General features: G+C 45.3%; 1 protein-coding gene across 2 annotated transcripts in view; it reads right to left on the bottom strand.

Moving 5' to 3' along the window:
• Window positions 1–9,473: 9,473 nt before the first annotated feature.
• Window positions 9,474–11,579, bottom strand: part of LOC130027223 (protoheme IX farnesyltransferase, mitochondrial) — a 128,214-nt gene continuing 126,108 nt past the window's right edge. For both annotated transcript variants that reach the window (XM_056117896.1, XM_056117895.1), the window contains exon 7: window positions 9,474–11,238. In XM_056117896.1, the coding sequence (XP_055973871.1) occupies window positions 10,832–11,238 (407 nt within the window). In that variant the 3' untranslated portion in view covers window positions 9,474–10,831. The remainder of the gene's footprint in view (window positions 11,239–11,579) is intronic.

Here is an 11,579-nt window from a genome sequence, read left to right as displayed (position 1 = left end):
TCCCTGCAAGAGGACCAGCTTTGCTTTCCCTGCCACAGTCATAATATTCCCATCCAGGAACCAGATGTTCTGAGAAAGCAAAGGGGCCCCATTTCTTCTAAGGAGGAGACCATTCCTAGAGCACATTCCTTCCTGTCTTATTGCCCAGTATCAATTCTTGTGCACATTCCTAAGCCAGTTCTTTCTGAAAGAGGTGGGATTCAATGTGCCGTAACCTAATCACTTGGACCAGAATGGCTATAGCAAATGACCTCTGGATCCATTTAGTGTCATAATTTACACTTGGCAAAACAAAGTAACACTCCTAGTATATCATTAAAAGAGTCAGGATTATAACTAACAACCAGATTTTTATTAATGAAGTTTGCCCAAGAGAATTCACAAGTTGGGTGACAATGGGACAGGAGAAATATTTTTTTTTTATTAGAGAGCTAGTTTAGGGCAATTCACAAGGGTAGGAGTAAGCAAGCATTGTTCTTGATGGTGATTTCTTCAAGAATGGGCATAAATCTAAAATAACTTTAGATTTACTTATAGATGTTTGGTTTTATTTGTATAGCATGGCTACTTCCAAAACTCTACTTACATAGTCCTAAGTTAAAAGATAGCTAATTTCAAAACTCTACTTACGTGGGCTGTTAAAAGATAGCAAAGTAAATATTTGAACAACATGATAGTCTAAATAAGTCTTCCAGTGAGAGGAATTCTGATGGAGGATGGAAGGACTCTGTTCACAAGGACACAAGTGATTTTACCTTTTAGGGATTTTCATTCATACCACCCTATCCCAGATACACATTTCCTTCTTTTGGAGACATAAGAATTTATTAACGAAACAGTCAAGACAAGATACATTGAAAGCAAAAAGTTTTAACATTTATGGTCCATTTAAAACCATGTGCAAACAGTGCAATAGCCAAAATATGGAAACAACCTATATGAATGGATCAAGAACTTGTGATATACATATGTGTATATATAAAATGAAGTATATATAGTATATATATTTCATTAGTATATATATAATGGAGTATATACATGCATGTATATATATGTGTATATATATGCAATGATATATAATGCAGTTCTAAAATATTCAAAATTAGGACTAGATATTATATTTAAAATATTTAAAATAAATAATAAAGTGTCACTAATCAAACATAAATGTGCTTGCTTCTTCTTTTAGGATTATTGTTTTTCATTTGTGATTGCATGTTTCAAAAAATTTATTGTTATCTAAAGTTTTTATTAAGTGAGATGCTATGGTTTACAATACTATTACAAATAGTTTTTCATGCACGAATAATCTCACCACCACATCCGTCACCAGTGTCTCCACCTCACTCCACCAAGGACTCTAATGCCCCTCCCTTTCCAGCCCTCCCCACCCCAATTCAGTTTTTGTAACATGTTGCCTTCGGTCCTCTGGCACTTTGTACCTTGTTGTGTACCTTTAAGTCTCACGTATGAGATATTCTGTATTGATCTCTTTCTTTCTGACTGATTTCACTCAGCATGATATATATCCTCTAGTTCCAGCCATGTTGGAAATTGCATAATTTTGTACATATACTTTTTGTTATTATTATTTGATACCAGAGATTGAATACAGAGACTCATTCCTTTCAAGGCAAATGCTCTACCATTGAGCTATGTCCTTGGCCCCATCAGGGAGTTGTTCAGCAGGCCAGTGCAGAGCATGGGTGGGTATGCTTAAGTCCAGACTGACCTTAACACTGACCACTTGGACTAGTACTATGAGGCGGGGCAGGCTCTTAGGGCCTTGCCAGTTGTACCAACAGTTGCAATTTATTAGAATCACTGACCCTTAAAAAAGACACACCTAGGGCAAGCAAAGTGAATGCAAAAGTAAAGAAAGAAATGGCTGTCAGAGAGGGAGGAGAGAGAGGGAGAGAAAATGGGGCTTATGAAGATGAGGAGGCTGTGTAAACCCCAGGGGTGTTTGGGGGCCCTCCACAGTCTGGGCTGACCACTCTGGCCCCTGATGACACAAACAAGCACAGTATTTGTTTTTCCAAGGTTGGAGGCTGTGGGTCAGCCATTATTTGTGTTTGTTTCTCGGTGACCTTTGTATGGGAGCCAGTTCAGGCACAGATGGCACTATGGTTATGGAACACGAAAAGAGCATTTCCTACCTGTGGTTGCTTTCTATGCATCCCAATTGCATAGGAGCTAAAGGACCCAGCCACTAATACCTCCCTACCCAGAAGAATTAGTTAATTCCAGCAGGAGCCATCTCAGTCTGGTTTGTTAAAACTGTCTATTGGAATGCTGTGTGGACAAATACATATGTTAGCACCTTTGATTTTCTGGCACCATGGCACATATTTATCAGGTTTGTCTCTTTCTGCCTCCTTGCAAGGCTGATTTGTAGGATATAGCCTTTGGACCCCTTCCTTTCTTGAAATATCAAGTGTTCGTGAATAGTCAAGGTAATATTTAGTATCCTGTCAGACTCGTGTACTTGCTAACGAGTGAACTACATCCCTGCCAAATGGCCCACATCTGTTTGGGCTCCACTTCTTGACTAAACAAATTAGCATTAAAATCCATTTCAGAGAATGCCAAGTGTCTCTTTGTAGATGAGGGCGTGGGGACAACTCTGAGGGAGCAGACTGCTGTCAGAGCAGGAGCCCAGGCTGCAGCAGCTGTTTTCTCCTTTCCTCAAGCAGCTCTGATGGACGATGGGCAAGCAGGTCCCCACAGTCAGCATGCAGTGACAGGGCGTGATTGGTTCTTGGCACCTTCCTGAAATGCAGGATTGGGGGCCACTGAAAAATGCACTTGATTGGCTCATGTTTGGCTCTTCAATACAGAACTCTAAAAAAATTCCTAAGAAATTGGAAATAAAACCAGAAAAGTTTTAGTTGGGAAAGAAAACTGCTAAAGTTGAAAGATGCTGATTCCAGTGCTCTTGATGGGATTTGGCTTGAGTCTGGAGATGGCTGTGTCCGTAAGAGGGTGCCGGTTTTGTAAGAGTCCAGGTGTGGAGAGCTTGTTCTTTGGACAAGAACAGGTAGTGTCCAGCTAGTTATTGGCTTGTGATAAATGACCTTAATACTGCCTGTGTGTTAATACTACCTCCACGATGTGTTAGGATAACCCTGCATGGGGCAAAGTCCCTTGTGCCCTGTCTTAATTGTGGGTGGGAGGAGCTTCATTTACTGGAATCTCTCCCGGGGTTCAAGAGCTTACTTCCCAACATATCTCTGAGGACCAAAGTAGAAACTATTTCCTCTTTTCCTGGATGCTTGTCAAACGTCAGATATGAGAGAGGATGCCTGTTCTCGGGCATTGACCCTGACTGACGCGAACCAGAATGAAAGGGTCACCAGTGGGACAGACTCTAAATCAGGCCATGAGGGTCAGCGTCTCATTTAGACCATCAACCGGCTTTAACCAGGAAACTGTCTCCCAGCTCCTCACTTCCCCAGAGGCAACCAGGCACCCCAGCTTTTCTAGATATCTTAGAATATGGATAGTACTGGCTACTTTGTTCATTGCTTCATCCCAAGCACCTGGAAGAGTACCTGGCGCAGTAAGTCGTCAACAAATATTTGTTGATAAAGAAATAAATAATTAGTGACAATTTTTTTTCCATCTTAAGGAGAGTTTGCCAAGAGAACTGACAGAACAAGTAGAGAGAACAATTGCTTCTTGGATCTAATCATATCTAAAGCCAGTTGCTTTTGACCTCTCAATGACAAGAACCATATATTTCTTCTGTTGATTAAACTAGTTTTAGTTGGATTTTGTCTGCTGAAGAATGGATTGTCCTCTGCCTCTCTCTAGCTACCTTGTTTGTCCAGATTCAGACCCATGATGACTTACCTGGCCTCCCATTCTGCCCCAGTCTCTGCTGATAATTTTCTTCTGAAAGCACAAACCTAGACATGCAATTTCTGCTGTAGGTTCCTATTAACCTGAGGGCAAAGCCTGGACTACAGATTTCGGCCCATCTGCAGTTGACCAGCTCTAGGCTTACTTCTTCTTTGCTTCACTCCTAGCTTGTTCTTGTCCTTCCTGTGATTTCATATGTCTCTCACACTCCCTGTCACCTCACACTGAGCCTTTGGTTCATACTGGTAGCACACCTACCCTGACTACCTCACCATCCCAAAACTTGGAGCAGAGAAAATACTTGATTTCCCTGTCAAGAGAAGGAAGTGTATAAGTAGGGAGTGGAGAGTGGTCCAGGCTTGGTTCAGATCTAAACTAGCCCCATGACAGAAAGCAGCCCTGCAGAAGGACCCAAAGAATCAGGTCTGAAGACAGAGTTAGAATCATGGAGATGTGAAGGTGCGAGTGAGGCTTAAAGAGGCTCCTCCAGAGAGCAGGGGCTCCTGGTGGTGGAAGTTGACCAAGAATTGTGGTAAAGAAACTGGAGCTCCTCCTATTTCCTCTCCCTCTGCTGTGTGCCTTTCCCTGGTATGTGTGTATGTGGGGTGGGACGGGGGAGCGGGGAGGGCTGGGGCCAGTGATTTCCAGAGTAGGTCCTGGGTCAATTTTTGGTTCATCTCTTTCTCCTACACAAGGAAGGCCTAGCACACAGGACTCTCAAACAACTATTTGCTCAGTGGATAAGAGAAGAAATGGCTATTGAGTAACCTCACTCCTGCTGAGGAGTAGAGGCCTCTCCTCTCACTTGATAATTGTTTATGTTTGTGCTTGTCTGTTTGTTGAAGCCTGGAAAGGCTCTTCGGAACTGTTTGTCAGTCAGCTTAATGACTTGGTCACAGCTCTTAGGGTCACAACTCTTAGATGTATGGAGATAGGAGGGGCTACTTAGCTAAATACTTGGCTTTGTCCACTCCAAAGTCTCCCATGTCATCGGCTTCCTTATCAGCTTTGTTCACGATGATTTCTCTTCAATGAGTGGCTGTTAACATTTTCTTGAAGTGTCCCAGCCTATAGCGCCCCCTGGTTGCTATTTGCTGAAGAGAGACTTTCATCAGAACCCTGAGAGCCTTCTTCCTCCCAGTCTGACCAATATGCCCTCTTGACCTCTCTGCTTGGGTCCCTATGATTTTGGTTCTCATTGCCAAGGCAGAACCACTGATTTATGAACAGGGTGGAGTTCCTTTCATGTAGTTGAAACTGAATGCTTGATACTTTGAGGTGACAGTAGAGCTCACATCTGTTGGAAATGAGTCAAACAATGACTTCACTGCAAGTTGATTAGGAAAGAAATTGAAAGCAGATACTGGATTGCTTCCTATTTTAAAAGACAAACAAGAAAGAGGGGAACTGAGGAGAGAGAGCTGGAATGAGAAAGCAAGAGAGAGAGAGAGAGAGAGAGAAAGAGACAGAGAGGGGTCAAGAGGTTAACATGACTGAGAGCTCTGCTGCTAAGTAACTGAACCAAGATACAGCCCTGGAGACAGAGGAAAGTTTAAAAATTTACCACAATGGGTAGAAAGTTGTATTCACCTTGAATTCAGTCACAGGGGGAGATGCCGAACCTCCCTGCCCTCAAACGTTTGTCCCAGTATTGAGCAGAGATGACAATTTTTCTGATTCCCCAAAACTACTTCAACCATTCTATCACTGGATGGAGCATCTTGGTGACTGTTGTTCTTGGGAGTAGGGAAAAATGTCAAGAAACAGTTGAAACTGCAGGCTTTTGAGGTGCCATGAGACAAATAGAGCAGAATGGTGATGGGTGGGGTAGTGGTTTGAAGTTAGAAAAGGCAGATTCCAAGAAAGAAGTAAGATCTTTGGCTTGGTGGCAGGAAGTGTCAGAGGACTTCTGGATGATGCTGTCCTGAACGGATTCTGGCAGGCAGGAGTGGGGATGGTAAAGGAATGGGGGAGGGATTGTACGAGCAGCAGGATAAGGATGAGTTTCCAAGTTGTCTTTGTCTCACACAACCACTTTAAAACCACCTATTCCAGTTTATTCTTGATTTCAGGCTAACAGATCTTGCTCCTCTATGTAAGCCAGAGCTATTCATCCAGTAAGCACTTATTGAGCATCTGCTTATGCCAAACATTCTAGAAACTGGGAATAAAGTGATCAAAGTTGGAGTTCTTGGCTTCATGGGCCACAAATTGTATGGGGGAGACAGGAGAATCAGGAGGTAATAATATATGCAGGCATTTTAGTGCAGGAAGAAAGTGATCCATAAGGAGAGATGGGGGATGGGTCTAGGCAGAGAAAAGGAGGGACTGTCCGGGTGTGCTTCTGGCTTTTGAGAAGTGACATCAGGTTTGGGTCATATGAAGCCTCAAACAACTTCATATGTGGTGGTGAAAAGTCCCTGGGAAGGTGGATGATGGGAGGATGTTATAACCTGCCTAGTGTATATGAAGAATATATATGCTGGATGCTATATTGAAACAGACAGGAGTAGTGGTAGAAGTAGGAGAAAGATAACTCATTAGGCTTGTAGGCACACTAGAGATAATTACGTTGGTGACAATGACGGAACTAAGTGGAAGTCAGACTTGTGATAGTTTGAGGGCTTAACTTGATGGCCTTAATGAGAGCAGTCCAGTGTTATGACTCAGGCAAGGCTACTGGAATATAAGAGCATGTGGTGAGATGCCACCCACTCAGATATACTAGGATGGGCAAGGGGGTTCCAGTAACTGAGGGCCAGAACTTGACTTAGCAAGTGAGTGTCTAAGTTATTGATCCAGACCTACTCTTTATGTGTTGTATTTGGTTAAGAAGTTGTGGCCATAAAATTGTAGGGATTATAATTTGTCCAGGATGAGATATGTTGCATTTGGGTTTTCAACAAGGCATTAGTAAACTTAACAGCTTTTCTGGGCAGATTAGTAGATATAAACTAGTTTGAAAAACTTGACAGATTGACGATGGGAAAGAGACCAGAGGCAGTCCTGCCAAAAGCTCAAAGCTCAATGCTGGTCCATTTGTTTTCCATGTACTTGCCTGGTTGGCTGACATGGTTGATCCTCCCAGTGGAGATGATGTCCAGTGGCAGACGGAGACTGGGTAACACTTAGCTAGCCCTTAATTTCAGAGAAAAAGACAAGGTAACATCCCAATCCAGAGCATCGTGTAAGTCCAATGAGTAATTCTCTTGGACTATAGCAGGACTATAAAGGGTCAAACAGGCATTTTTCAGAAATCTTCTCCCCAAGTTCATCTTTAGTCAGTCGTAAGTTGCCTGTCATATGCACAGGGAGAGCCGAGGGGGAGCAGGTGTCAGAGGAGAGCTCTTGGCCCCAACAGAATGTAAGAGGTGTATCGAGTCACTCAGCACCTTCGCTGCTTCCAGCACTGCCACTGGCAGAGAAGTGCTAAATACTGCAGGTTCTTAGCAGAGCAGACAGGAACTGAGGAGGATGGCAAGGTGGAATGAGAAAAGGGAATTCTACCAGTGGGAAATCAACTCTGCAAGTACTGAGAGGGCACAACTTTTTATTTATTTTCTAGGGGGCCACACCTGGCAGTGCTCAGTGGTTAGTCCTGATTCTGCACTCAGAAATCACTCCTGGTGGGCCCTGGGAACCATAAGGGATTTCGAGGATCAAACCTACAAGGCAAACAGCCTAGCCACTGTACAATGAGTCCGCCTCTGAGAGCACAACTTTTTAAAGTTTTGTATTCTCCTATAGCACTGCGTGGGGTACACAAAGCATATTTAAAGTGCCAAAGAAGTGTTCCCATTGGATGTGGCTAATCCCATTCTTAGGTTGTAAAGAAAAACCCACCGTAATGGTCATGATCCAAGGACTCACAAATGAGTCTCAGAAGAAGGCAGTTCAACACAGTTGTCCCTGGGCCCCATGCTGAGCTGATTTCACGGGTGCACCTCAGATGGAGCAGGCATTCTCTCTCTCTCTGCCTACTGCAGATGAACGCCAGTGACCACAAACCTCCAGAAGAAAAACCCAGGAACATGGGACAAGTGACCGAAAACTCTAGGCCACATGTAAGCTAGTATGGGCTGTCCCACCCCATCTCCCTGCCCATCCAAAGTCCTGGTGGTCACGCCCACGAACTGCCTCTGGGAGCCACTGGAGCACACTAACGGTGTGATCTAAAGTGTGCTCCAAAGACTCACAAATGAATCTCAGAAGACGACAGCAGAGATGTCTCAGGACCCCAATTATTTAAAGTTTTACACATTCTATACTATTCATAACAAGCAATACAAAATAAATTATTTAGCATTTTCCTGTGGGGACAGGCTTTAGTGTTGGTGAGAAATTCGATTTTTAATTGATTTTAATTATCTTTAAATGGCTGGAGCGATAGCACAGCAGTAGGGCGTTTGCCTTGTGCGCAGCCAGCCTGGCCGAGCCGGGTTCGATATTTCCGCCCCTCTCAGAGAGCAAGTTACTGAGAGTAGCTCGCCCGCATGGCAAAGCCTGGCAAGCTACCCGTGACATATTCAATATGCCAAACACAGTAACAACAAGTAAGTCTCACGATGGAGACGTTACTGTGCAACTCGATGAACAATGGGAGGACAGTGTTTGTTGTTTGATAAGGTAGTTTTATTAAAAAGTTTTTAAAATTGAGACGTGGGAAGGAATACTGTGTTAATAATCATGCTTAAAGCAAAGAACATAAGTGTCCTCATTCCCCCATAGTATATTCTATCTGCTAGAATAGAACAAATCCACTGAAGTCCTACTTCAAAGATCAAGCCCTTGTCCTACCAAAGTGGTCCCCTGCCCAAGTCGGGCTTCCAACCTGTATTTAGACTGGAGAGGCCTGAAGACCCTGAGGCCAGGTCCAGAAAGCATTTCCCAGGCAGTGCTCCTGACCCTGAATCTGACTAGGTGTGCCACAGGGGGAAAAGGGTTCTGGAATTAGCAGGATTGGGAATACTAGAAAAATTCTGTTCAAATTTTTCATTTTTGAGTTTCAGAGGCCTTCACTGTCAAGGTGTTTAGTGTCTTTGCAGGAGAGCTGGCAGAGGCGTGTGTTCCCCGTAGGTGAGAGAAGTCTCACAAGCACAGGCTTCTCACCCAGGTTCTCCTGATGTGCAGTCCTGGGGTCTAGGACAGAGAGAACAACTATCCTCTGAGGGGCAGAGGGGAACAGGACAGGCTCATGGGGGTGTGAAGTTCCAGTCCCGGTCGCCCAGGGCTTGGAGGAGTTCTCTATGCAGGTTCCTTTAGCACTGGCTGCCCCAGGGACAGCGAGGAGCGGTGCAAGTCAGAAGGCTGGAGATTTTTGGAGAAAAAACTAGAAAGTTGCTTCTAAAATGGAAGCACCAGAGGGGGATTTCTTTGGCAAGATTTGAAGAAGGTCAAGGCTAGATTATTACAAAAAGAGGGGATGGAGTCACGGCTCTTCGTTTATTCTTCTTTCAGGAAAGTATCCAAATCCAAAGTGCTTACTCGAAACATCCTGAGACAGAAACATTGATGTGCCTTCGAATGTGTGATTCTATCATCACTTCTACCAGAAACCATGCAAACTCAGCACAAGATGACAAAATAAACGATACCACACACTCTTCTGGTTTTATGTACTGGTTTTTATTGCAGCAGGAAAACAGAACTAATCAAATTTAAGGGCTGCACTGCATTAAGTTGCAGGTGTTTTTCCAGACATTTGTATGCCATGTTCCCACAGCAAATAACCTGCATACAGCCCAGAGACAACATCTCTGACAAGGAGAAACTGGGACTGATATCTGCAATTGCTTTACAGAGTTTTTAGATAAGCATATTACAATGAAACCCCCCAAATGAATTCCTACATGGAAGCAGTGGCCTGAAGAATGAGTGATTCACACATCCTGTCAAGCTTCAAGGCAAATGGGACTTGCCAGCAGACACAGGGGAATACCCAAAGGACAAGTGCATGTGAGACCAAGTCCACTTACAATCCTGTCCATCAGGAGTGCGACTCCACTTTCTGGCTCTTAAGACCACTGGATACATGGAATTTTACGTCTGATTTCAGAAGACGGCAGTTTGGAAATGTGTTTTTCACTAATGGGAAAAGAATGGGGGTTATGCACGCTGGCTAGGCCAGCTCACCTTTTTTTCTGCTTTCTCTTCTTCACTGAAAGCTATACAAGAATTGACCCTCTACAGAGGGTGTCTGTAGGAAGAGGCACGGATCAGAGACTGGTATGATATGCTGTCTCTTTCAAAAGAAATGCTTAGGATACCTTCAATATTGTAAACTCAATCAGAAAGAAACCTTTGATTCCTTGGAGTTTTTGAAATGCTAATTACATAATGGCAGGGGCGGGGCAGGGTGGGGGTGGGTGTTGGGCGGGGACTGGCAGTTCAGGTGAGATTCTCAAGGAAACCCTTTGGAATCTACTTCCACAGGTCCTGTGGCAGCCTATCCCTGGCCTTGTATCACCTGGGAAACTGACTGCTGGAGAACACATGTAATGGATAAGCTGGAAGCTGCCAGGGGCTACAGTGGTGGCAGCATCCATTTTCCTTGGTGACAGCCTGTGGACACAAACTGGGACTATCAAGAGCAGAGCACTTACCTCGTCTGTGGGCCAGTTACCACCACAGCTGACAAAGGCAGGTGGGAGGTGGTTACATGTACATCTATGCAAGGAGAAAGCCGAGCGATGGGGATGGAATGACGGGAGAGAGTATACAGCCCATAAAGAAAGATACTCTCTCTTTGCACTCAGATACTGAGTCGATCCACTGCTTATTTGGGGGACATTTTGGATATTATCATTGAAAAGATTGTCAGCCTATCGTTAAGCACCAAATTAGTTTACAGTCTTATACCAAACCCCGTAATTTCTATTCTCATCCTTCAAATCACCAAACTACCTCTGTCCAGTCACAGAGGCAAACTACCCACGTGTCCTTCTGCACCTCCCCGCTGACAGCGACTTCAGCTCTGCGTCTCTCCCTTGCCCTGTTCCTCCCGTGCTGGCCGCTTGCACGTGAGCATGAGGAGCAGGAGCAGGGGCAGGTGCCACAGGCTGCAGAAGAACAACTTCCTGGAGCTCTTCCGGTCGGCGTCCACGTAGAAGCGGAGGCCGAGGTAGGCGATGTAGAGGTTGATGGGCAGGGAGATGACGGGGAAGGCCCACGTGGTGACGCCCAGTGCGGGTGCTGCCGCCGAGAGCCCCGTCAACGCCAGGCAGTGGCGCAGGGCCACGCGTCTGCAGAGGCCGGGGTGGGTGACGGACATCATGCGGTAGCCACCGCGCGAGTAGTCCTCCCTCAGGCCCCAGCTCAGGGCGTTAAAGTGAGGGAACTGCCAGGAGTAGAGGATGCCCCCGAGGAGGAGTGCACCTGGGGAGAGGGAGAGCAAAGGCACACTGTCATGAGATGTCCTGGGTTGGGTCTCCAGCCACCTCTGCCCCATCCGCCCTGGCCGGACAGCCTGAGCCCATGGGCTGCCCTTGGGCCTCTGTGGTTGCCCACCTGAAGCCTTCACACTCACATTCCTCAGTAAAAGGAGCCTCTGGACACTGAGGCAGACAGGAAGGCCCATGGGATGCAGTGCTGGACACTCTCAGGCTGCCCCACGCTCTGTAAGGGGCAGAGGCAGCCTCTTGGGCTCTGGCAAGACCTGGCCCTTCCCAAAGCCGCAGCTCCATGCTCCCTACCGAAAAATGGAGCCAGGCTTTCCA

This window comes from Sorex fumeus, unplaced genomic scaffold, assembly GCF_029834395.1.
Source record: "Sorex fumeus unplaced genomic scaffold, SorFum_2.1 ptg000036l, whole genome shotgun sequence".
NCBI classification, from domain to species: domain Eukaryota; kingdom Metazoa; phylum Chordata; class Mammalia; order Eulipotyphla; family Soricidae; genus Sorex; species Sorex fumeus.
Note: the sequence above shows the minus strand (reverse complement) of the source record. Positions and strands in the feature narration are given on the sequence as shown.